This window comes from Leptidea sinapis, chromosome 22 (assembly GCF_905404315.1).
Source record: "Leptidea sinapis chromosome 22, ilLepSina1.1, whole genome shotgun sequence".
Lineage (NCBI taxonomy): Eukaryota > Metazoa > Arthropoda > Insecta > Lepidoptera > Pieridae > Leptidea > Leptidea sinapis.
The window spans coordinates 12,198,303-12,225,652 of record NC_066286.1 but is presented as its reverse complement, the minus strand read 5'-3'; the positions used below and the strand labels follow the sequence as shown (position 1 = coordinate 12,225,652).

The 27,350-nt window shown below is 35.3% G+C and overlaps 2 protein-coding genes and 1 long non-coding RNA gene across 3 annotated transcripts; 1 reads left to right on the top strand and 2 right to left on the bottom strand.

Moving 5' to 3' along the window:
- Nucleotides 1-2,337: 2,337 nt before the first annotated feature.
- On the bottom strand, nucleotides 2,338-19,431 carry LOC126970776 (RNA cytidine acetyltransferase-like). Its single transcript, XM_050816849.1, has 14 exons — nucleotides 19,397-19,431; nucleotides 18,258-18,534; nucleotides 17,811-18,026; nucleotides 17,050-17,277; nucleotides 16,131-16,273; nucleotides 14,156-14,303; nucleotides 13,209-13,351; nucleotides 11,686-11,823; nucleotides 11,185-11,381; nucleotides 9,602-9,771; nucleotides 4,968-5,216; nucleotides 3,209-3,348; nucleotides 2,603-2,815; nucleotides 2,338-2,459 (listed from the first exon to the last, which is right to left on the bottom strand). The coding sequence occupies exons 1-13, from the start codon at nucleotides 19,429-19,431 to the stop codon at nucleotides 2,791-2,793; spliced, it is 2,109 nt and encodes a 702-aa protein (XP_050672806.1). The 3' UTR covers nucleotides 2,338-2,459; nucleotides 2,603-2,790.
- Nucleotides 19,432-19,749: 318 nt separating this feature from the next.
- LOC126970869 (RNA cytidine acetyltransferase-like) lies at nucleotides 19,750-24,409 on the bottom strand. Its single transcript, XM_050817018.1, has 6 exons — nucleotides 24,182-24,409; nucleotides 24,016-24,110; nucleotides 23,326-23,485; nucleotides 21,718-21,854; nucleotides 21,456-21,618; nucleotides 19,750-19,929 (listed from the first exon to the last, which is right to left on the bottom strand). The coding sequence occupies exons 1-6, from the start codon at nucleotides 24,287-24,289 to the stop codon at nucleotides 19,765-19,767; spliced, it is 828 nt and encodes a 275-aa protein (XP_050672975.1). The 5' UTR covers nucleotides 24,290-24,409; the 3' UTR covers nucleotides 19,750-19,764.
- LOC126970922 (uncharacterized) lies at nucleotides 21,092-21,660 on the top strand. Its single transcript, XR_007730735.1, has 2 exons — nucleotides 21,092-21,204; nucleotides 21,390-21,660. It is a non-coding gene; the product is annotated as an uncharacterized LOC126970922 (long non-coding RNA).
- Nucleotides 24,410-27,350: the final 2,941 nt, after the last annotated feature.

Sequence of the window (27,350 nt, the reverse complement as noted above, 5' to 3'; positions counted from 1 at the left end):
TTATTTTAGGGAAAGTATAGAAATCATTAGGGCTTAGGGGCTGTACGGCGGATGGTCTAATAATTCTGTTTTCTTGCTCTAAAACTCTTTTGTTCTGTGCGCGGTGTGAGAACTCGCATTGTCGTGATGGAGGATGATGCAGTTCTCTTTACAGAGTTCAGAAACGACCTGTGGCAAACAAATGCTAGCATACCATTCTGCATTAACCGTTCTTTGTCCCTCATGAGGAACAGTCGCAACATGGCCGGTTTTGAAGACAAACGTGGCCACCATTTTTTTTGCAACACTGCGTGAGCGAACAATTTTATTGGCTTTAACTCATTTTCGAACACCCAAACTCGTGACTGGTTTTTTGTTTCGGGTTCCTACGCGTATATCCAGGATTCGTCACCTGATACGATGTTGTATACAGCACTTGAGGATCCTGCGTGGAATCTTTCGAGAGTTCTGACGCACCAAGTAACGCGAGCCGCTTTTTGCTCTTCACAGAGCAAATGCGGTATCCATCGGGAAAACAACTTTTTTACACCTAATTGTTCATGCAAGATTATTTGTATTTGACTCATGCCAATGTCTAAAGTTGCCTGAATTTCGCGGTATGTCACATGTCGATCTTCCTCAATCAGCTTACGCACAGCATCAAGGGTTACTGCAGTTTTTGGATGACCTTGACTGGGATCATCACTGAGATTGACACGTCCACGTTGAAATTAAGCGAACCAGCGATAAGTTTTGGTTTTGGACGGGGCTTCATCACTAAATGCAGAAATCATCCGGTCAATACGCTGTTTTTGTGTTAAACCACTTCGAAAGTCATAATAAATCATCGCTCTAGAATTTTCTCGAGTCAATTCCATTTTCTCAACGACTAAACAAGTTTGAAAAGGCCTTGTCACAAGACCGAGAATCTTTTTTTAAATAAATAAATGGTATTCGATTTTTAAAACCATGGAGTTTTCAATTAAAAAGATTTTAATATGACAGGAACAGTGGAAATATTCCATTCCCGATACTTTTAGTGCAGCCCTCGTACTAACTCGTATTTTTTTGGAAAACCTAGATAACTTCTGAAAGACTCGGCCCTAAAACTTGTATGTACATAGTATTGCAGGCGATTGATCAATTTAAGACCTTAGTGTTCTACATTTTTCACGAGGGACGATGCGGTTACGCACGCGGCCATGGCGAGTTTCAGTCATGACAGTTGGCGCACATCACGTTTGTGCATAATATATAATAATAATAAGCCATTTATTCCATAACCCATAAAATACAAACAAATGTTAGTAATTTAAAGTTCTTAAAATCTAGTGTTAATTTTATTTAGATTGACCAGTTTAAATATTTATTCTATATAACTTTGGTTATGGACCCCATTTTGGGTATAGGCCTCCCCCAACTTTTTCCATTTTTTCCTATCCTTGGCCTGATCGATCCAGTTTCTCCCCACCGACTGCACGATGTCATCTGCCCATCTCTGCTTTGGTCTACCAGTGCATCTTTTACCTGCTGGTCCTTTCCATTTGGTGGTCTCTATTGTCCACCTTCTGTCTGTGAAGCGTGCAATGTGGCCAGCCCACTGGCATTTCAATGTTAGCGCGTGTCTTTGTGCATCGATAAGCTTGGTTTTCTTTCTAATGTCCTCACTACGTACTTTTTGTAGTTTTCTGATCCGCAATATGCTTATCTCCATTGCTTTTTGTGTCTTTTCTATTTTTTGTTCTATTTCTTTTGTGAATGCCCAGGTTTGACAGCCATATAGCAGGCATGGCATAATACAACTGTCCATCACAATTTTTTTCATATGCACGCTATAGTTGCCTTTTAATATTTCTTTAAGAGACCAGAATTTTTTCCACGCTAATGTTATTCTCCTCTTTACTTCTTCTAAGTTGCTGTTTGTATTGAATGAGACTTGTTTCCCCAAATAGATGTAACTGTCAACATATTCTATTGTGTGTCCGTTTACTTGTATTGGCCTTCTGTAATGGTTAGTCATTAATTTTGTCTTGTTTGTGTTCATTGCAAGACCAACTTTTTTACTTTCTTGGTCGAGTGTCGTTACTCCTATTTCCTCTAAGTCTTTAGGTGATTCAGCCAGTATCGCAATGTCATCTGCAAATCGCAGATGATTGAGGTATTTACCATTTAACAGAACTCCTTATGCACGTTTGTGCATAAGGAGGAGGGAAAGTTTTAAATGAAATGTTTATGGTTTTCAGGACAAGTATAAGGGATTGTTCTGAAGCCACAACAATCACATTATACCCAAAATACTGTTATATTTGTACCTAAACTACGGGTTGCGTGAATATTAAGATTAAAAAAAAAATCACAAAACATTAACAATTATTTATTAAATTTGGTTGCGATTATGTTTTTTCTTTTTCTTCTTCTTGTTTTGTGATTCGACGAGCTCCTCTATATCCTTGTTATCGTCTCCAAGTCGCTTCTCACCGCTACATGAAATACATTTTTTAATTGATTACATATTTAACATTAAATCTTTTATAAGTTTTAAAAGATTACGATTAAGATCAGCTTTTGGAGCGAAGTTTTCAAAGATAGAAAGTATCTAGAATAAGACGATAAACCAGCGTACCTGATGTGTTAAGTGATCCCCGATAGCCACTCCTTATCGACGTCGAACGAAAGCCATGGAATGAGAGTATCGAGGGGAGTGAAAGAGACGGGAAACATATGGCCCACTTAGGACACAAATATCGGTGTGGTACTTTTATGATTTTTTTTTATATAGGAAGAGGTAAACGGCCAAATCTCACTTGATGTTCATTGAGCACCAGTCGCGCGTGGACTGAAACACCGAGGACGAGAGATAAATTTTAGTAAAGCAGGCCTTGGAAGTAAGAGAAGGTTTTAAACTTGTAATTCATGTCGGTCAGGGAATAAGACAGCCAATATTTTCTGCAAAATCCCGAAACTAAAAGTGTCTGGTGCTGAAATTCGGCTGCTTATTTTCTCAAAATTGATTCCTTTAGAATTATATATATATATATATATATATATATATTATATATATATATTATATATAATACCTTTTGATGTAATTTCTAATGTACTAGATACTACTACCGCTTCGGAAAAAATGGCTTTCTGAGAAAGAAGAAGCGGCGCAAGAAACTCTCTCAGCATTCTTTTTTTTGGGCTCTTTTTAATAAAAGCTACTGCTACTAGCCACCAAACGTACCTTTTCACAGAGACGATGTGTTTCTGCTTTGTGTCAGCCAGTGCCTGTTTCCACTCCAGATCTCCTCCCTTGATGCTGTACTGGCGAAGATCCTCGCCCATCAGCTTCGACAGCTCCTTGCGTTGTTTGCGCTCCAGTTCCTACCATCATTATATTTCACATTGAAATTATTTTAAATAGTCAACCGTCGACCCTAGAACATATAGGGTGCGAGTGGAATCCAGAGCATCGTACAAATATAAGATAATAGAGAATTATATACCGACCGATGCTTTATAAATTGTTTTGATTACAAAACAAGAAGAAAGACTCTAAGTTAATCAACATACTTATTTAAAAATAATAAATAATTTAACGTACTTATTACGAACAAACACCAATCTTTAATAGCCAGACGAAACAAAAAATATAAAATAATTTTAAAGATCTGGTTGCTTTGAATTTTAGTCTTATATCGGTGTAGAACACACCATCTTTAAATTAAACAATTTGATTACTAGTTATAAGTTAGTATGTATTGTCCACCCGACATTATTATTATTATTTTATTTATTAATTTTCACTCCAACGATTTAAGTTCTTTGAAAGACCGTCGAACCCATAGAGACATAATATTTTTATATAAATTATTACATAATATAGCTGATTCTCCATATCTATTAAGTAAAATAGGATTACACTGCAGAATGCCTACATCCCGATGTAAAGATGTATTATATGTTGCCTATGCGAGAACAGTACATGGAAAGAACAGGTTTATAATTGGCGCATGTAGCTGTTATAATAGAGCATACAGTCATATTGACATATTTCATGAAAAGTTAAATGTTTTCAGATCATTGGTTTGTGATAATTTAAATAATTACTGATTTTTTTTAACCTCATTCTTACATTTTTTTTCTGAATACTTATCCCATTTGTAACTAATTCATTATAGTATTGTATAATAGGCGTGTATAGTATTGTGTAACTTATATAGCTTGTAATTAGTTGTTAATTTGTATTACTTTTGTTTTGTGGTTTTTATCTTACCGTTGCTTACCTTTTAACTAAAAGTGTCGTATAAATTGTTGGAAACTTCACTGGTGAAAGTGTAAGTTTTAAGATTTGTTAATATTTAAGTATCATAATACTGTTTGTTTCCTATACATGAATAAATAAATAAATAAATTATTAATATGAGTAATGGAGATGACAAACGTCGAGGATGGCGTCATCAATGGAGCACGGCAATACGGCCACACATGGAGTATTGCTGTCATCTCTGATCTGGTACACCCCAGTATCAGCTCGATCCATTTGACCGCGTGCAACGCAGAGCAGCTCGAAGCACACGACACGCCACATGTTAGTATATCATCCCCACCATCTGGTTGTGTGGCGGTCTACCACAGTGCGGTTTTCAAGGAACTTTCTCCCACGTACTACAAAGCTATGGAATGACCTTCCTTGTGAGGTGTGAACGATACGACATGGGAACCTTCAAAAAAAGCGCGTACACCTTCCTTAAAAGCAAGCAACGCTCCTGTGACTTCACGCGAAAACCGGGTGACCCGTACAGTAATTTGTCCTCCTTTTTCATAAAACAATATTCCTTCAATATGCCTCATTGTGAAACAATAGTATTACAGTAATAAAGTACATCGGTAATATAATATTTCTAACCAACTCTATCGTAGGTCGAACACCACAGTTGCTGTCAGTTCAGCTGCTACGAATAGTTACGCTCAGTTTCAATACTTCATAAAGATCTTTATACCTTAGCAGCTTGAGACAGTTCTGCTTGTAAGCTCTGTCTCACTGGGCCGTCATCTTTAACATCATCCACATTCTTGTCATCTATACCAATTTCCGCGGCCACTGATGTCTCCACAATTTTGTTCAGTGCTGTATTAATCTTCTTACATGCTTCAAAGAATTTTGCTAGAATCTGTGACCCAGGCAGACCCAGCTCAGATGCTATGTCGTCAACATCTTTCATTTGGAATCCCATCGCCACAAGTATAACCTGAAATTTTATATATTTTTTTTAATAACAAAGAGGTACACTCAGTGTCATAAAAGAGAAAACACTTTAATCTTCATAATAAGATGTATGCATATAACTTATATTTAGTTCAAATGTTATTTTTTATAATCTTTATTATTATTGACTTTATATTAAATATAATAATAATAATATAATATTGACACACATTTGACACAAATTATCTTACCCCAAATTAGGCATAGTGCCTGTGTTATGGGTTGCAAGACAACAATATATTTAAATCAATATACTTACTTAAACATACATAAATACATATAAACATCCATGACTCGGCAACAAAACATTCACCAGTGGGAGGCTCCCTTGCACAAGATGCCGGCTAGATTATGGGTACACATGGCGCCTATTTCTGCCGTGAAGCAGTAATGTGTAAGCATTACTGTTTTTCGGTCTGAAGGGCGCGGTAGCTAGTGAAATTACTGGGCAAATGAGACTTAACATCTTATGTCTCAAGGTGACGAGCGCAATAGTAGTGCCGCTCAGAATTTTTGAGTTTTTCAAGAATCCTGAGCGGCACTGCATTGTAATGGGCAGAGCGTATCAATTACCATCAGCTGAACGTCCTGCTGGTCTCGTCCCTTATTATCATAAAAAAAATCATTTTCATCATATAAATGCTTGCACCTACCGGGGTTCGAACCCGGGACCTCTAATTTAGTAGGTCGCTCGCTAACCACACGGCTAAATAGTTTTTTCTAGTTAAATTTTTACTGAATAATAAATATTAAAAAACAAAAGTGCAATAAATACGCGCGAAATATGAAACAACGAAAAGCAATGCTATTGGTTGAAGCGCAGTGTGACGTCAGTCTATATAAACATAAGCAATAGTATGGTTCCTAGATATAATTTTCAATGGTTAGCGATGATGTGTAATGATCCGTAAAATTATTATTTACAATGACTGAAAGTGGATTTGTCAGATTTTATTTCTGCTGTATTTAAAACAGTGAATGCTACAAAGTTTTTTCAATTCATATTTTCGCACATTAATTTGTAAAACTAAACATAATCTATAAATACATAAAATAAAATTTAATTGGAAGTACCATATACAATGTTATTTCTGTTATTAAAGATCTCAACGAGAATCGAAAATCACGTCAATATAAGGGACTACGCGCACTTATTCAGCTCTTTTCAGCTTTTGTCCATAGAAAACAACAATTTTGTATGGAGACGTGTACGCGTCGATTCAGCTTTCCGCGTCCATTCTGCTTTCGCGACAAACCAGCATAAAATGAGGGTGTGTTTTTATTATGCGAATGCTATAGAGAGCGTTCGGCGCTGTTCCGCCGCGTACAGCGCTGATCGCCGTCGAATGCGGCGGAACAGCTCTTTACAGGGATGGTTCGCGACTCCTTGTCGACAAGTTGCGACCTGTATTGTTCCTGCATTAATTTGACGTAATTATTATGCACGCAAAGATTAAAGAGTGCAGACGTGATTTAAAGTTATAATTCTCATTCTTACGACGCCGTACGCGGCTGATAGAAGCAGAGCTGTATAAGTGTGACCAAAATCGTTCAGCGAAACGCGAATGGAGCTGAAAAAGTGCGCGTAGTCCCTTAAGGTTCTGTTGTAAGGTTACATTTTAAAGTAAAAAACAATAAACTTATAAACTTATTAAAAAATAACATATTCAATTAACTCACTTCCAAATTGGAACCTTGTATAATAACCACAACAATTAAGCAAGTTGTTGGAGGTACTTTATCTCTTCTAATTGATTTTTTTTTTAATGAAACAAGGGCAAACGAGCGTACGGAACATCTGATGTTAAGTGATCACAACCGCCCACATTCTTCTGCAATACCGGCGGAAGCACAGTAGCTAGCCCTTTAAAAAAGTGTACGCGCTTTTTTTGAAGGTAGCCATGTCGGATCGCACATCACAAGGAAGCTCATTCCACAGCTTAGTCGTACGTAGAAGAAAGTTCCTTGAAAACCGCACTGTGGAAGACCGCCTCAAGATAATTTGTGGCGTGTCTTGGGAAGTTTGAATTCGGCGACAAGAATCAGGTGAAACAGCTCTTCGGAACACTCCCGTGATAAATGCGATAGAACACACAATGGAAGCGACGTATGATGAGATGATGTACGTATAATATATGAGCTTTGAGTGTACTTGAATTGGATGATCACACAAAAGTTATCAAACACATCAAATTATTGTTGAAGACATTCTTATTGAATTTAAAACTATATATTCTTCAGGCCAATATATTTCGGCTATTCAAACGCGCCAATTTGCGCGGGATTCTGTGACGTCAGAGCAGGGGCGTACATTCCATATAATATGCCAATAGGCATAGCCTACCTACCATATTTAGATTCTAAATAATATACCTAGACTAGATTCCAAGTTAATTCAGATAAATTTAGTTCTTTTATTCTACAATCGAACTTCTATTGAACACCCAACTATTAAGTTTTTCGCTACGCGATATACTAAATACGTTCCGTTATGATAGTAGGCAGTTCCGATAATGCCTACTGAAGGCTATAGGCTGAATACGTTCAATTTCTGTAACAAAATTTATTTGTCAAGGTTATACGACCATAGCAAAAAATATACAATGACTATGTAAATCGTTCTTATAATATGACCTTCGCAATTTGACTTCTTTGGCACTTTTCGGGTAGGCAAACAAATGACAGTTAGAACTGACAACTGTTGCTGTCACGGATTAAACCAACGAAAGAAATTATACCTACATGATTTATGAGTAATTATTATGACGTATCTCTTTCACTTAGTGTCCGAGTTTCAACCTTATTGCGCTCCCATAAGAGTTTTGCCATCGCATATGACGTGATTCATGATCATGAGATATAAAATATGACATTTCCGGAAATAAAAATATATTATTTAGTAATCAACAATAACAGCGCCATTTTTTAGTTGTTGTGTTTTCGTGTACTTTATATCACGGGCGTGAATTATTAAGCTAATTACATTAGTTATTTGTTTTGTGTTGATTTGTTTATTGTTAATTATATTTAGTATTTGTACTGGAAAAAAAAAAGTTGCTGGGTGTTTTGTGTTTAATATTGGTAACAAGAAAGGAATTAAAATATAATGGAGAAATTCCAGTGTCGCGATTGTGGCGAAAATACGATTTGTTTACAGAAATTAGGTACCTACGTATCCTTTTCCACAATTTTCGTTCGTAGATAAAATAAAAATTGTTTCTCTGAATAGAGCAATACCAAATATTAGTTCAACTCAACAAAAAGGTAAAACTATGACATATTTCAATACCAAGTATTACGAAAACTACACTTGGCTAGCTGGATGCCGCCATTCCAATTTATTGTTTTGCTTGACCTGCTGTTTATTTTCTACAACGAAGACTGTGTGGAATTATATTGGTTAAGGTGACTTGAATATTTGACAAATCTTGCTAAAAAACTCGATCAATCTGACAGAACGGCAGAAATATGCTGGAAAGTGAACTTATATTTATCCTTATAACAGGAAATAAATTTTTAAATATTAATCGCAACTACGACTATTTAGGCTTACAGTGCCTACAGCGCTGGAAAACCAATGCACGCCCCTGCGTCAGAGTCTGTATCAACAATCTATATTGTACTAATAAATGTATGGATGGTATAATATATTAGGATATCATCCCCACCATTTGGATGACTGGCGGTCCACAGTGCGGTTTTCAAGGAACTTTCTTCCACATACTACATAGCTATGAAATGAGCTTCCTTGTGCGGTGATTCCAGGACGATAAATGGGTACCGTCAAAAACGCACGCTCGTTTGTCCTCCTTTTCCATAAAAAAATACATACTATTTTCGTTATATCAGCTACCAACAAACTGTCACGGATCTTATTTGTTGGTTATAACATAAACATTTACTACTACGACGCATGAAAGTCACATATATTTTAGTTAAGGTAGGACTTCGATTGCCAGTTAATTTTTTTACATTACCAACGATTGGTAAAGAAGAGTTCGTAAGAAGAAACGCGAAGAAACTCAACGTGAAAATAATTAAAAATTAATAACAATTTCAACAAACTTATAAGGAAGCTATTTTAAACAATAAATTAATAATATAGCATAGAGAAAAAGAAATAACAAAATCGGTTCACCCAGTCGAAAGTTTTGAGGTAACAAACATAAAAAAAAGAACTTACCGACGAATTGAGAACCTCCACCTTTCTTGAAGTCGGTTAAAAAGAGTTATTAATAGTGACATTATTCACGATCAGCTGTAAGTGTTAACTACATTCAAACTTGTATATATTCAATATAGTTCAGTGTAGATATTATTTTGTCGTTGACTGTATGAGAAAACAAGAAAAATAAAACTATCTCGTACTTGTTGTATAGCGTCCAGTTTGGTTTTACATCGCGTGTGGAAGACGATGTGAGCGACCGGCTGCAGGAGGTCCGTGATGAGACGGTAGTCAGCCTGCTGCCGGCAGTAGGACTCCATCCGGGTCAGGTCGTGTCCGGACAAGTGCTGTGCTATTAGGTCCTTCGTAAGCTCTGAAATATAAAATAATTATTGTTAAATAGTCTATATAATACTTTTAAAAGGATTGAAACTCGTGAAGTTATTTATTTTATAAAAAAAAGTGTGTGTGTGTGTGTACTTATGTATGGACGCAAGTTATCCTTCTTTGGCCTAACGAAGCAAAAATCAATAAAATGATTTATTCCTCGTGCTATTCTACGTCTTTAGGAAGAACAATTTTGTAAAATTTTTACAAAGATTGTTTTGACAATTAATTATTAAATAATGAATACGGCTCACAGGCAAAGGGTTCAAGCTATGGGCTAATCCTAATAATGGACGAAGAAACCAAAAAAAAATAACGAATGACGCAAACGTCAGAAAATTTTAGGAACCAGCTTCACCCTGTTACATTTGTGTTACAGTTATGCACGCGCATATTAAAATTTCACTCTCACATTTTTTTCATAACGCGCCTAAAGAAGTATTACTTCAAAAAAAAAGTGTGTGGACGTAAGCAATAAGTTATACTTGATTGACGTAATAAAAAAAAAACGTATAATTTTAATTTTACAACTTATACATATTGTAAATTTATGTAATTCTCATCCATTGGTTGTTGTACAGTAGACATATGTGTTACAAGAGGCTTACGGTAGTCTGTAGTGGTGACCAACTAACGTCAGTCGGTGTGGGCGACTCGTAAAAATTCATAATTAAAGATATTTTTTATGAAGTAATAACTTCAAAAAAATTATAATATTAGAAATTATATCAGAAAGGGCAAAAGTATGAAAAACCACACTCCTTTCCTAAGATATCCAACACTTTTATTAATATTTTTTTTATCGCTACAATGTAGCCGCAGCAATATGTTGTAATTTAAAACTATTTCCTGAACAAACCTCTGTAGTAGTCTAGGTTTTAATATTTAACTTTTACAATATGTTGGTTTTGTCACTTGCTGAATTAATATATAAACATCACAAAAACATCAAAGGGAGATTTATTTTACTTATTTTAACGATTATGGACGTACGTGCATCACAAAATGCACTCCTTTTTTTCCAATGGCACCATAAGAAGTAAATAAAATCAAAAATATTTATATCAAGCACCGACAAGGCAAAACAAAAGATTTTACTTCCTATATCAGACGAATTGGAACTAATGTGAAAGTATTTTATGAAAAAAAGAAAAGTCCAAATATGTTCATATATACATGTGTTCTGAGCTGTCAAAATTGTCAAAAAAAAACAGAATTGAGAACATCTTTTTTCAAGTCGTTTAACCAATATTTTACAGTTTTTTTTTATCATTAAAGTCCCTTGTAATAGTTTTGTTGAATAAACCGGATTAGAACGTCTTTTTTTCCATCGCGAATTCATTTATCAGAGCACAGTTTCAATTTCAGTGATATTAATAAAATTAAAAAAAATACATACCGGGTTTCTCAATTTTTACACTTTCGTTGGAGATGGTGGACAGTACGAGAGACGCGGGCAACTTCCTGAAGGATCTCCCCAGAAGTCGGGAGAATCTCAGGCGGAAATCAGCGCTGTACGCGTTGAGCCAAGCCCCCTCCGACAACGAGCGCAGCATGATGCAAGAATGTTCGCCGGTCAGATCGTTCGATTTTTGACTGAATTATTAAGATAATAAATAAACACTACATTTAAATTTTACATTATATATATATATATATCATACAATATGGTTTTTAAAATAGCACCCTAATTATTTGTGCATTTGGCATGAAGGGTGCCATAGCTAATTAAATAAGTAGGTAATGGTACCATAACACCTTATCCCTTAAGGTGACGAGCGTGAAAATCACGATGCTTATTGGCTATTTATTGTCGAAGCCTTCTGTTGAGCTAACCAGACGGAATTTTACAACACCGTCATTTTAAATAGTAAATGGTCGTTAACACCAATTATCTTACCTCAGGTATACCGGTGTATATTTTAGAGACTTCCAGAACTTCAGCAGTTCTTCAGTGAGGCCGAAACTGGTGCCCAAGTAGTCCAGGTGTTCTGCACGAACCTCTGTTAAACGTTTGAGTAACGTTGGTGGCTTTGATCTATAAAAATGTAGAGCAAATTAAGATAGTAAAGATTAGTTTTTTAACTGTTTTTTTAACGGTTTTTAAATTACTGTGTATTAACACAACCATGTGATTAAATGAATGAAATACCTGATGGTTTCATTAGCTTTACTTATATTTAAATCATAAATTGAAAGCTTAATTATATTTAACTCATGTTTTAAATAAAAAAATCCCGACAGACGTTTTCCTACCCGACCGTTATCTAAATAATAGCAAACAAAAATAAAATATATGTAGGTTAAAATTTGAGGTTTAGAGTTTGCAGATATGCCTACCAGGTCAAAAAGTATCCAGAGATACACAGCAACACACACAAAATTAATTTAAGTCAACGTAGCCGTTTATAAGGAGTTAAATGAAAAAAAATGTTATATTAAACAGCTTCACCTGTCTTACAAGCCTTATCTAAAACATGAGAGTAGCTTACTCGATTTCCGGCGAATGTTGGTACCTATTGATCTCCATCTAATAATCGTCTATCGCAATTCCACCTCTCCACTGCCTAGCTCTGCCCATTTCAATCCCACCAGGCAGCCAGCGGTGTCGTTTTGAAATTAAGTGTTTACACATGGCTAGAATGTGTGGCCGATACATACACTATACCTACATAGACTTACACAACACATAGCTTATTACTATCTATTCACTATTTATTATTATCTATGATATATATTTTATTACACTACAATAACAACAATATTAATATTCACACTTAATTATATAACCAAAACAACTTAACCACATTAATTACAACACACTTACACACAAACATACAGAATAATATTAACAATAATTCAACATAAAATATTCAGTAGTGTGCAGTGGATATCCACCACTGACAACCGGTGAATATTGCGAATATCGTTCAACGACCCGCGCCCGCGCCGGTACAGCAGTCGTGCCTCGATCATTCGCAGTGAAGCTCGTGTCGCTTGTTTATAGAACGTACCTATTGTGCAACTGTCGTGTCGTAATATCTGTACCTGTAATTACTGTGTTTTCTCCTTCTTTATATTATATTCAAATGGTTTAATTTCATGTGTGTATCAGTGTACTTAATGTGTGTGTAGATTAAACTGTCATTGGGTTAGACTCAAATTAATTAGTTTTATTCAATCGCCACTTATACACCCATATCACAACTGATAGCCACCAACGACCATAAATGTTTTCACCAAGCAGAGTCTAAAGTATAGGCTTGGAAGAAGGTAAGTGTTCGATAAGCGTTTTATTGGTAGGTAAAATGTATGTATTAAAGAAGAAAAATAATTCAACATCGACACATCTATTTAAGATGATTTCAGTACCATAGACAAGTACACACGGTACTTATATTTAAACATGTCTGACTAGCTCACCTAGGAACGATGGCCTCTGTATGGAGCGAGCCGTTCTGTCCGTCTGTCTGTGTGTCCTCGTCGCTGTCCACTTCGTCCAGACACGGGATGTCACCCGAGTAGTACGCCGCCAGTTGTTGCAGCGCGCGACGCCCGTAGCCCATCTGATGAAAGAGAATCGAACTCCTATTTAGTTTCAAACTTGTAGAATAAGTTTCCTTGCGCGGTGTTTTCAGGTCGATACGACAGTGGGAGGCTCCTAAGCACATGATGCCGGCTTCATTATGGGTACCACAGAGGCTCCTATTTCTGCCGTGAAGCAGTAATGTGTATTATTGTGTTTCGGTCTGAAGGGCGCTGTAGCTAGAGAAATAACTGGGCAAATGAGACTAAACATCTAATGTCTCAAGGTGACGAACGTAATTGTAGTGCCGTTCAGAATTTTTGGGTTTTTCAAGAATCCTGAGCGGAAATGTATTGTAATGGGCAGGGCATATCAATTACCATTAGCTGAACATCCTGCTCGTCTCGTCTCTTATTGTCACTTGAAAAAAGGCGTAGGTACTTTCAAAAAATAGCGCGTACACTCTCACATCAAATACTTGCATCGATCTTGTGATTCCTTTGTTCTTATTTTTCTTTGTCACTATTCTTTATTGAAGTTTTGTTATCAGCGGCATATGAGATGCGCCTCAGAATTTTCGTCATCTCTCTCTGATAGAAGTCATTCTCGAGCAGCAGATTTCATTTGGACGGTCCATTGCATGGGTGACCTATCACTCGGCCTAGCGCCTTCCACTTAGCTCTGAACGACAAAACGCTCTATAGACAATGAAGAAAGAAATGGTGCGGATTGGAAATAGAAATTAAGACGAACAAACGAACCCACAAGGGTTAGTGAGATGGAAACTGCTTCCAGTCTATGTTGATAAATCCCCCCGCATATCTCTAAAAATATATCAACTAACCCGTTGATAAGATGGATGTGTGGCGATCCTAACGATCCTAGCCCCAGATAGTTTGGGGAAGTCCTTATCTCCGAACTGCTCGCAGATATTCCAAGGTATCAGGTCTCCAGCCGCCTTCCTGCCGCGACCCAGGTTGTCCTTCACCGACCTGTGCCAATGAAAAACCAACACTGTTTTAAAATGCCATGTTTGAAGGATCTGTGGCTTGTTATAATATAAAAATACTCAATCCCTCAAAGAACAATAAAAGAAATATCCATTTGTTTCCATGGTAGCATGTAGTGCTTCGATTGACGTCAAAAATAATTTAGATCAAATGAAATCAAAATCACTTTATTCACGAAGTTCAAGGAAATAACACTAATGATTGTGAAACATTCTCTTTTTCTTTTTATATTTACCACCCCTTCGAAAAAGTTTGATCTTTAATGAGAAGAAGTGGCAAGAAACTCATTGCCACTCTTATAAATCAACATTTACAACTTCATCGTTTTACAAATCATTTCAATTTCGTTATATAAATAAAACGATGCAATAAATGAGCATTTTATTAGAGATTGTAATATATCTATATAAAACAAAATAATAAAATAAAAATAGCCTTTATTTTTCTACTACAACAATATTTTACATCTTACTCTAGTTTGGACTATATAATATATATATGTTTACTGTAATTTTATTAATGTTTAACAGTAATAGTCGCTTCTGCGCAGGCCTCTCCTAAATCCTTCCAAACATCGCTTTTCGTGCCGTCCGCATCCAATGGGATCCACATCTGTTGTTGAAGATGTCTCTCCATCTCTTACGTGGTCTCCCTTTTTTCGTCTCGTAGTACACACTCTGTTAAGCGCTTCGTCCATCTATTATTTTCCATCCTACAAATATGTCCTGCCCAGTGCCATTTAAGGAGCCTTATTCTTTTCTGTGCTACTATATATAAATATAAGTATTAAATAACTTAAATCTTTTTCACGAACATAAAGCATGGACCAGCCCTATATAAATAATACGTCTAGATAAAGTCTCTTGCTGTTAGACAACCGATAAAAGCAGGCCAGGAATATTAGTTTATATTGTGCGTGACAAGTTACGTCTTACACTCGCGATTTGTATGACACTTTGTGTTAACGTGCGTGAATTGCTCAAAATAGAGGTTAGTTCTAAACCCAACGTTTCTTTTTCGACGTTTTGACAGCTGTCATAATCTATCTAGACGTATAAATGATCTAAGGGACTAGCCATCTATCACCTCCCCCGACCTTATTTTAGGGAAGCGACCCGCCCCACGACGCCGGCACAAGCTGACAACTGACATAAAAAGTGAAACGGCAACCTTATATGAAAAAAAAACATTGTTCAGATTCAGTTGCATTGCCAATATCACAAGTAACTTCTGAATTTTAGATTTTTTCTCACACTAGGATCAGCTTATAGTTAGGACTGCAAACAGCCGCAAAATTTTAATAAAATAATCGTACGCATGATTAAAAACCAATCCGTCAGTTTGACAAGGTAACAAGCTTACAAAAGTGACACATATTAATTGTTTACTTTTGAATGCTAAAATGACACATAACAAACAATATACAAAAAATATTAAATTGAGTTTATTAAAATGATAAATAAAAATAAAAAACAATTTCTTAATTCAATAAAAAATGATTATAATATGAAAACATGCCGTATAATAAAATCACAGTGGACATGCCAGCTTTGGTTAACTGACCTATTGCAGAAAAACAATTGGCGCTATTTTTGTATTAAGCAGAGAAATGATAAAAGAATTAGTGTAATTATCTTGATATAATAAAAAGCAATAAGAAGTGGAATGAACAACATTCGTTTAGAGTTAGATGTACTGCAAATCCCCCTTAAAATTAATTGCTTAAATTAGGCCATAAATAAAGAATAGCAGGTAATAAATTAGTATTAACTGTTACTGATCGAGGAATAACGCTGTGATAAAACTCACCTGTCGGACAAATTGCCTTCCAGACACAACTGTATGACGCAGAGCACCTCGGGCATACACGTGGCGGAGGACGTAGGTGCGAGCAGCACGAACAGGCAGTGAGCGGGCGCGTCCGCGAGCAGCTGGAGATCGTTGGGGCTGTTCTGACCACACAATGAGACACGTTACTAAACAAATATCCTGGAATCTGATCGCAGTTTCTCTTGCCTTAGAAATTTATAGTATTCAACATAATGTCAGGTCACTTGAAAATGACAAGTATCGTAAATAGAGAGATGTAACAAAGTGATGTCACATAGTAATGACAAGCTACATAAATAGAGAGATGTGACATAAAGTGATGTCGCTTAATAATGACAAGCTACATAAATAGAGAGATGTAACTTAAAGTGATGTCACTTAATAATGACAAGCTACATAAATAGAGAGATGTAACATAAAGTGATGTCGCTTAATAATGACAAGCTACATAAATAGAGAGATGTAACTTAAAGTGATGTCACTTAATAATGACAAGCTACATAAATAGAGAGATGTAACTTAAAGTGATGTCACTTAATAATGACAAGCTACGTAAATAGAGAGATGTAACATAAAGTGATGTCACTTAATAATGACAAGCTACATAAATAGAGAGATGTAACATAAAGTGATGTCACTTAATAATGACAAGCTACGTAAATAGAGATATGTAACATAAAGTGACGTCACTTAATAATGACGAGCTACGTAAATAGAGAGATGTAACATAAAGTGATGTCACTTAATAGTGACAAGCCACGTAAATAGAGAGATGTAACATAAAGTGATGTCACTTAATAATGACAAGCTACATAAATAGAGAGATGTAACATAAAGTGATGTAACTTTATACTGACAAGCCACGTAAATAGAGAGATGTAACATAAAGTGAACTTACTTTATAATGACTCGCAACGTAGATCGCGACTAGTCGATGCAGGAATGCCTCGGCCGCCTTGTGGTAACAGAACAGCGCATCCCTGTTGACCCGCATGAGCTCACAGGCGGCGGGAGGTGGGGCGCCCGCTCCGGGTGACGGGGCTGGCGCTTCTAGACACAACAACGAGTTGAGCCACCGCTCGATAGGGTCACCTTCGCGGTAACGGATTGGCTCTTCTAGTTTTATCTGAAATTTATTATTTTTAAATAAGTGTTTATATGAAAAACGCCTCCAGCGGTATTCGTAGAATCGTGACGCAAAACATAATTACAGCAGATAAAAGACAATCCAATTTAATGTGACTTGAAGTACAGATCTAGGATGAGTGTAATTAGAGAGTGGTGTAGGTTTAAGATGACGAAGTCACAGATATTCAATAGGTAATTTTGGGGTGGTTCGTGTAGATAGGTTATCAGCTATATTTACATACTTTCACCACATAAAATACTTTTCGTTACATATGCCTTACGTGATTGAGTGTGAGTTTTGTTATTGTGAATATTGATATGATGTTATGAACATGTGATTCCTCCTAAGATCAGGTAAACCAAATGCTAGTTTGGCTCCTATTTTCTTATAGTTTTTTCTCTATTTGCCACCTCTATCTAATATGAAATGTAGGAGGAATTTGCTTCCAATTAAATTCCCCTCAAAAATAATAAATATTAGTTAAAAAAATATCATCTAGTACCAGGGTATGATAAATATTAATATTTTACCGGAGCGGGCGCGTCATGTTCCGTCTGCAACTTAGCGAACAGTTTGAGCGAGAGAGCGCGGCCCGTCCCCTCGTAGCCCGACACTGTCGAGGAGAGAAGAGCCAGAGGCGCGCGGCGGGCGGCCGCAGACACGTGACAGAGCGGGATAGCTGCTGCCTCGTCCACGAGTACCAGGTCCGCAGCAGCTAGCAGGGAGTGGTCGTCTGGAGTAATGTACTGTAATATAACTATAATTAATAATCGTTATCAGCACTACAACATAGCTACGTTCTAGAACGTTTGCTTAAGTTTCCTTAAAATTAAATTGAACTTTTGATATGGTTGTTTTTTTTTTATGATTTCAGCATAAGTAGTTAGTCTTACTGTCTGAGTAAACTAAATATATTATATTAATGTTTAAAATTAAGACATTATAAATGTTTTAACTATGCAAATGATTCTAAATACCTGTACGGTCTGTCTTGAATTCCTCGCAATATTGACTCGAACAATCGCCTTTTTGAAGTCTGGGTTAGTTGACCGAACAATGTTGTAATCTATGTGTTCCTGGTACAGGCACGCGTCAAGACCCTTGAGTAGAAACTCGAACAGAGTTATCAAATTCTCAGGATGTGGAGACGTAACGTAGATGTTGACATATCCTAAAGCCACGGCGGCGGCTACTGCTAAGCCAAGGCAAGCTGATTTTCCTCGACCACGGGCCGCTGTCAAACAATGGGGTGGCCTAAGGTGGACAAAGTATTATTTTAAATATGAAAGCATGGATGCGAATCAATTAAACTACGTATGTATGTCATGGCAACTGAACATCCCTTATCTCTGCCTACCTCTCAGATAATATTGTATTATTAAAATATCAATAAAATTAATTTTAAGAAATTCGACCTTACAACAACAATGATGATTGATTGACAGGCAAACGGGCAAGAGGTTCAGATAATGAGAAGAGGTGAGGCAGACACCCATGGACTTCCACAAAAGCAGGTGTCAAGAGATGCGTTGCTGGCCTTTAAGGTGGGAGTGTGCTCTTTTCTTGAAAGTCCCTAAGTCGTATTGGTTTGGGAAAACAGCAGCCGGTAATTGATTGAACAAAGTAGCTGCACGAGACAATAAATGTCTTCGGTGGTGGAATTCAGCCGCTGGTATCAACTCGAACAACTCCTCTAAGCACTCTCCGTGATAAATGCGGAAGAAGAAGTCATTGTCATTAATCATTGTTAAATTTAATTATACATGTTCCCAGCTCGGAATATAAGTGTTGGTTGGTGATATTATTTATAGAAAAAACTATTTTTTCCGTCATGGCCTAATTTGACATTTTAAATTACACATTTTTCAAAAACCGTAGATTTAACTAACTTTAATTGATTGATCAATCAATTGTGATGTATTATTTGTTCACAGTTCTATAGAGTTCCCGGGGTTCCCGCTATTATGTCATTTCATTGGGGCAGTGTCGTGATGAAGAAGGTCATTCATGGGAAAGGGGAGTGAGCCTTATGATCAGGAGCAGGCGCTGCTTGGGATAACTATAATAGATAACACTTCTGTTATATTAAATTTTTAAGTTTGTCTCTCTGAATTACCGAGCTTTTGTCACACAAACATTCACATAATGCATCGGGCAATGCTATGGTAATACTTGTACGAGTATCAAGTGACAAACAAGCTTCTTTCTAGGTAAAATGACAAGTGCGAGTCGAACTTGCCCACAGAGAGTTCCGTATAAATTTAGATACCCTTGAGAGTATCGAAATATATGTTTTTTTTTTTGCGAAATAAACGGCCGATCTTTCTTTACGTTACCTGAGATTTTTTTATATTTCAAGAGACTGTAGACCTGTCACCTGAGTATATAGTTTTAATTTCAACTCGATACCTTTACGCGTACCCGAGAAAGACGCACGGACGGACAACAAAGTGATCCTACAAGGGTTACGTTTTTTCAGAACCTTTAAAAAATTGTAAAAACTTGCCTTGTTTGTTTGTCTGCCAATGTATTTATCAGTGCTATTAGTGCTGTAGCTTGATCATGTGTTCGGCACAGTGCAACCAAAGGTCCCGCTGGTGGACTGTCCGATAGAGAACTTATCAACTCAGTAAGCTTTGGATTTATTCGCTGAAACAGACAATTAGTATAACTTTTACTTTAGTCTATTTGACATTCTATTTGACATTTGATTTGTATATTTGACACATGACTATGAGCCATAGAAAAAAATTATCATGGTTAAATATAAAGAAACTATTTTATTTAAATTTATTAAAATCGCTGTAAACGACTATCGAAAAGTTGCATTCCTTATAATAAAAAATATAAATAAAATAAATAATTTATTATAAAAACTTTTGAAGGCAGTAAAAAGTAAACGGCATGAAGTTAAATTGCTGTGGAAGTCCCTATTCAGGATGTCCATTAATAAATCTTGTACTGGCTTATGGTTTCAAACAAAAAATATGTATGTCCCAAGATACCTAAGGATTTTTTTTATAGATAGGAGGTCTACTCGCAAAATCGACAACGATATATTCGGAACGATACGATAATACCCCGAATATATCGCATCTACCTTACTTTAACAAATGTTCGTATTGCATATCGTTTATCGTAACCATAGACTAATATTTATATTTTTTTACGATGTTGGAGTGAATGGATTATGCGCAAACCTTGAAAAACTAAATATTATCTGTGCTATGTCGCTGTTAAGTGTCAAAAGTCAAAACACAGTTTAGGCGCTAAGGACCATGCCAGACTCTGCACCACCAATTTGGTATCATTTACACAAAATGTAAATATTCAAAAATTTTGTAATGAATATAATATAACCACTTAACATTGAATAAATAAATCAAAACTTGCGGATAATTAAATGTAAAAATAAGTAACTCTCGTCGACTTCCTATTTCTCAGGCGGCCATGCATTACTTTCTACGCATAAACGATCAACAAAATGACTTAAATTACTAGGTAGTAAAAAAATCCTGTTAAATAGTAAAATCACATATAATTATTTTAATAATATTTATTAAGTATGTATATTGTATGGCAAATATATCTGTACAACTTGAAACGATAATAGCAACGACAGCCTAGGAGGTGTCGTTGAGATTATCGTAAAAGTGACGTTTTATTATTTGTCAAATTCCAATATTCGTCTCTGATTTGTCATCCGTTGTTATCCGGTCCAACTCTTTGACTAAAAATATCACACCATCCCCTCTTATGTCTCCCCCTTCGTCTAGAGACTTTATTTAAGTTGCATTTAAATAATAAGTATGGGGAATTTAAAGGATTCATGTGTATATATGTGAGATAGAAAGGTTTAGTAAATACAATTTGCATATTATAATGGATGTTATCATGTTGTTATATGTTACAAGATAAAAAAAGGTATTTTAAAACAAAATTGTATTATTTAGATATATGCGGGTGATGATAGTTTTATATTCATCAAATAAATTATTTTTGTTGATGGAACTAAAAATAGTGTACAGTATTGAGTATACTAACTAGCGATAAAATTAATTTCTTTAGAATTCTTTTTAATGTTATTTCTAATACTACCACCACTTCAGATACAAATGGCGCTCTGAGAGAGAAGAAGCGGCGCAAGAAACTCAAAAAAACAATAGTAACCTTACCTCTGGTACCACATCAATGGGCTCCACTTGAGCTGTCTTGGATGAAATTGGCAGAACATTGAGAGCATCATCAAGAACTAGACACCGAGCATTGTCCACTAATGAGAGCAGAAATCTCTCGTTAAATCTGTTTACGACTGTGTCATGTGCTTCAGTTTTGAATCTGGAATTATTTTGTTCGTTCAAATAAAAACAGTATTCTGTCTGTTGTGCCTTTACTGTACCTTGATTGGAAAATGAAATGCGGTTGCCACCTTCTTACCTGGAATGCACATCCATTGTAATAGAATGTAGTTGTCTTAATGAATTCATTGTTTTCAATAAAAATATAATGAGTCCACCTCCTTCAACAGTTTCAATTGTACGAGCCATTAAGTTAGGTGTTAAAGCTTCAAAATCCTACAAGTGGAACATTTGTTAACCTTACACTTAATAGTTTAAAAATATATGATTTTATTGAAATGACAGATGCACATGCAACTTGATGGTTATGATGATCACATTATATGCCATGAACACTTTTGTCAGTTTGGTTGTATGTGACAGAAGAAAGTTTTCTGAGAACTCACACTGTGGGGGATCCCCATAGTGCTATCCAAGCTCAGACATCATCAAGATGTTCAATATAGTATTATAAGTTTGCAAAATTATATAACAAGAATTATTCAAAATTGTTTTTAAGAATGCTACTACAGTCATGAGTCTCTAGGAAGTGATCTCTACATAATATTAAAGCCATATTAATAATAAGTGATTTCTTCTACATATATATAGATATATAAAGGACTTTTTTCTTCATTTTACTAAAGATGACTTGAATCATTTTAAAATAAAGTCTAAATTTAAAGTTCTACCATCATGCAGGCCTTCCTGCCACTCACTCCCACCTCAATATGTATGTGTGGCATTCCTCCACACTAGTTTTCAGGGGACTTTTCACTTACAACCAAACAGTGATATAAGCTTCCTAGTGCAATAAAATGGCATACACTCTCCTAAAGGGCCAGCAATGATCCTGTGATTACTCTGGTATTGCTTAGAGTGTGGTGAAAATAAATGTGATCAACAATGTAATAAGATTAAATAAAAAATACTGTCTACACAGAAGCTTATTCATCAAGTGTTCTGTGAGCCTATATTGTAAGGGATTTGAACTTCACTCCTAGGCCCTAGCTGACAACAGTGCAAGTGCATTCTACATTCTAGTATTTATTATGTTGTAAAAGTTTTTTTTCTCTTTGGTAGTTCCAAACTGAGGTTATAATTATAAAATAAATAAATACCTTTTGATTTTTAGTAAATCCTGTGTTTGAAAATATATTACATAAAATTTCTTCTTCTTTAAAATATATTACATAAAAGCCCTTCCTATTATGCAAGTGATGGGGAAAACATCTACAGTCAATTTATCTGAATAGTTGTAGTAATAATAGCCAGTCAATCTTTCTTAAAATTTGTTAACAAAAACAAAGAAAGTCAAAACGAAAAACTTGTAAAAAAAAGGCTATTCAAGGCTACTCAATCTACAAACTCTTTCATTCTGTGACTTTCTTTTACTGTTGCTCAATATATGTGGACCCAGCCTAACCCAATCATTATAAAGAATAATCACACTACCTTGATACTTGACAATGAGTAAATTCCTCATTTCAGACATTTTATATTTAAGTTACACTAAAATTCATTTTCAGTTTCTTTAAGTATTTTGTAATTTTTTGTATATAACTAATAACATTTATTCAATTGAATTTGGTATTATTCAGATAGTAATAAGTAAGTTAAGATTACTTCTAAGGCATTTCCTCAGATGCTAATACTAACTCTTTGATGATAGTCATCTCTCTCTGGATTGTAATCTTATAACAATTACCTGTAATACACAAACACCATATGTCTGGCCGAGCATAGCATGACTCTCTGAGTAATATCTTCCATGAATAGTTGTTGCAACTCTGAATGCATCAAATAAAGATTCCTCAGATACTTCAAGCTTACCAGCTGCAATTTTCTTAGCCCGTTTACGACCATGGCTGTAAAATAAAAGTAAGTACTCATGAACTTAAAATTAAGAATTAAACTGAAGAATAACATTTGACATTTAAAGTTTGTTAAATTATTTATATTCTAAACACAAATATTTGCTGAAAAAAAAGATGTATTGGCACATCTTTGTGAAAATATTTATTCTACCCAGTTCAAAGTCCCAGGATCAAGCTAAACAAATTCAAAATTAATTGATTATTACAGTAGAATAATTTTAATGTATATTTTGAATGCATTGGTTTCTTCATGTTATAAATATATCTTCTGTAAGGCAACAGGCAAGGCGACAAACTTCATTGGTATGTTTTTTTTTATGAAAGAGAATGACAAATGAGTGTCACATGAAATGAAGACATCACAGCTTCCCATACTCTTGCAAGACTAGACTAATAATATGTGTAGTACAGGTCTACCTGAAAACACCTCATAATATGGAAATATTTGGAGAATATTCTATCCATCCGCTATCTAATAAATTAAACGATCAGAACTTTAATAAAGTGCCTTAAAAACTTACTTGCTTATTGCTTCATCTTTATTTTTGTAACACCACAGTACTGTAGGTCTTGCTTTCACTGTTGACTTAACTAACATATCATACAGTATTGGGACCTATAATATACAATACTAGTATAATACATTATTTATAAAGAATGTTAAATTTTGTATAAAAACAAACATACTTGATCTCTGCTCTTATCACCAACAAGAAGAAACATGGTACGATGGCCAAGTTTAACTCCATTTTCTATCATAACTCGAATACGATTATCTATTTTCTTTTTTACCATTTTGCACCTTTTACTTTTAAATACAATAAGGAAAGTTTATCTTATAATTTATTTAAATTATTATAACCTAGAAGCGCATGTTATTGTTATGACAGTTGACAAATTTACAATGATGTCAGACGATGACGATTGCCATGGGGCATGGCCTATGAAGCCCGTGCATTTGCCCAAGGACAGCCATCAAATGAAAAACAGGGATACCATTTACGAAACTTAAATAAAAAAATCAGGTTAATGAAGGGTACTTGGTAATTGGTATATTCATCGAGATCAGTGAACGGTACGCTTCGCTTTAACAAAACAAATGCATAGACAAAATTTCTTATGAAAATTAAAAATATTTTTTAATAACGATATTTTTAAAAGTTCTACCATAACGATATATTATTATTATTATGTTTTTTCCTGTTCCTGTAATGAAATAATGTCACAGCAGAAAATTGTAATTTTTTTCCTAGTTTTAGTTGCTAAGGATTGACGCAATAGCAAATAGTATAATAATAGACAAGTAGACAAGACAAGTAACAAAAGATAAAATTTTATCGATATTTCCAATTCCCATGTATTATTATAGTTTAGTTAAACTTACGTGCTTAGATGTACCTAAAGGAATAAATCATCTTATTTTAATTTTTTGGAAAAATGTATTTTGTGTGTTAATTTATTATTCACAATTTTTTTCATATATTTATGCATAAGGTTATATTATATTATTATATGTGTAGCAATAAAGAAACAATAACGCGCGTGATCAACAGTCTACTATTGAACAAGTGTCGATTCGTTTGTGGCACAAGTCTGCCGCTAATGTCACTCCGCTCCCCTCATGCCTTGTGATTGAGGGTCTAAGATTATTTTCTCGAATCGCTAGTGAACAAGAGTTGGTTCGGTTCTATATATATGATCTATTCAGATATATTGTGTTTGAATACTAGCACTGTAAATTGTGGAATAAGCTAGTTAGTTAGGCCACTGCAAAGTATACATGAGTATATTTTTTTATATTGGAGGGGGCAAATAGGCAAGTGGCTTACTTAATGGAAAGTAATAAAATCAGCCACCCATGGTCATTAGCAATACCAGACGTCATGAAATGCGTTTTCGGCCTTTGAGATAGGAGTGTACTCGAAACTTATCGTATCAATTCGGAGTAAAAACAGCCAGCATGTGAGTCCGCAAAGTGGCTGTGCGTGGTTAGAAGTATCTAGTGAAATGCGCGGCAGCAGAGGGACTCTACATTCCACGCAAATACAAACATTAAGCCGATCGGCGATGAATTGATCGTCAATTATTCAGTAATATCCAATCTTTACGCGATTAATTTCACAGCCTTGAGCTTTCTAGCCTTGTATATTATAGAAATGTGAATTGGCGTCTTTAATTTTTGGACTCCTCTTATTAAATTTATTGCCAGTCTGCATCTGCAGTAGTAAGTTAAAACAGTTGTGATTAAAATTCCAGCATTAGTTACCGAACCCTTACAATGCATACGTACTCGTAGACATTACATTCTGGTAGAAGCCATCAAATTTTGGTCTCGCTTGCATTACCAAAAGTGTTTAAATTCTCTTTGTACCAATCTATTAACCGCAGTGGGGTAATATATCTATGGAATCAAGATAAAAAGTATCCCAACTATCCTAACCCTCAACTTGAATTAAGCTGCACACAAACTGTCCAAAATTTGAAATTGGTTCGGTACTTTCAGAGTTCATCACGGATAAACAATGTGATACGAAATATTGAAACATGAAATAAAAATATTGTAGGGTTTAGAGACCCATTAAAACCATAACAACGATTATTATACTGGTAAATATAACTCATGAAATAGTTATTTATAATACGGTAGTTTTCCAATTACAGAGCATAGTGCGACTCAGTGCCGCACAATTGTCGAATTGTGCTGATGCTTAATTGGAACATGAATTAGTTTTAAAATGCACCAGCAGAGTGCGTGTGTACCAAGTTCAGTGTTGAAAAAAATATATTCGTAGAGTTAGCAATCTAATAAGAAAATACGATGATGTCTTGATTTTGATAAATATGATCATTTCCACGAAAACATTTATGATGTCTGTATTAACGAATAATGAACCGAGTGGAAGTCAACACAAAGCTTACTACCTTCTTAACAGTCTGCTTCATTAAATTATTCGATCAAGCCATTGTAATAATGACAAAAGTATATTTCTGTTCAATAAATTTGTGTATATTTTAGAGTTCTAAAGTGAAATCGTATTCAAATTTTAAATGTGGTATATAAAATGAATCAATGTTTGTTTATTAGTTTTAGATTTATTTATTTAGAGCATTGGTAACAAGACCATCAGATCAAACCAAAACACAATAAACGAAGAATATTTAAATAACTTTTCGGTAAATTTATACCTTTATCCATACCTACATTGTTTTAACACAGTCTGAATTAAGTTTAATTATTTCTAAAAAACTACAACGAAACGACAGCTTTCCAAATTTTTTCAACAATAAACAATATTACTACCGGTAGTAAATAAAATTTGGATCAATGCCAACTTATAGAAAAAACCCTCGTTAATTTTCTGCTACTGAGTTGGTATCTATTCTGCGCATCACGCGAAAGTAGTTCTTTTGAGAGTGCTCGATTGTGCGAAGCGTTGCTGTAGTTGGAACACTCAACGTTGAGCATTATGCCGCATAATGCGCTCTAGTGCTGGAATTGGAAACCAGTCTAGATCTGCATCATATGGCATTAAAAAAACGTCTCAAGTCAAGTAGCCGAGTCACAAAAAAAACATAAAATGTCAAACAAAACAAGAAGTCAGCTGTGGTTAAACAACTGCGAGACTGGTTGACCGTCCGGTTTTTTTGGCGGGAACGAGTGAACGAAGGAAGGCGCGCTTATACAAAAAAAAATTGTTTAAATTATTGTTCATAGTGCATATATTTTTCATACTTGTAAATTGTTTATCCTGGTTTATAAATATTCGATTTTTGTATATATAAATTGTTAAGTGCGCTTCCCCATCGCCATGGGGAAGCGTACAGGTAAAAGGCCGAAGAACGGCCAGAGCGACGC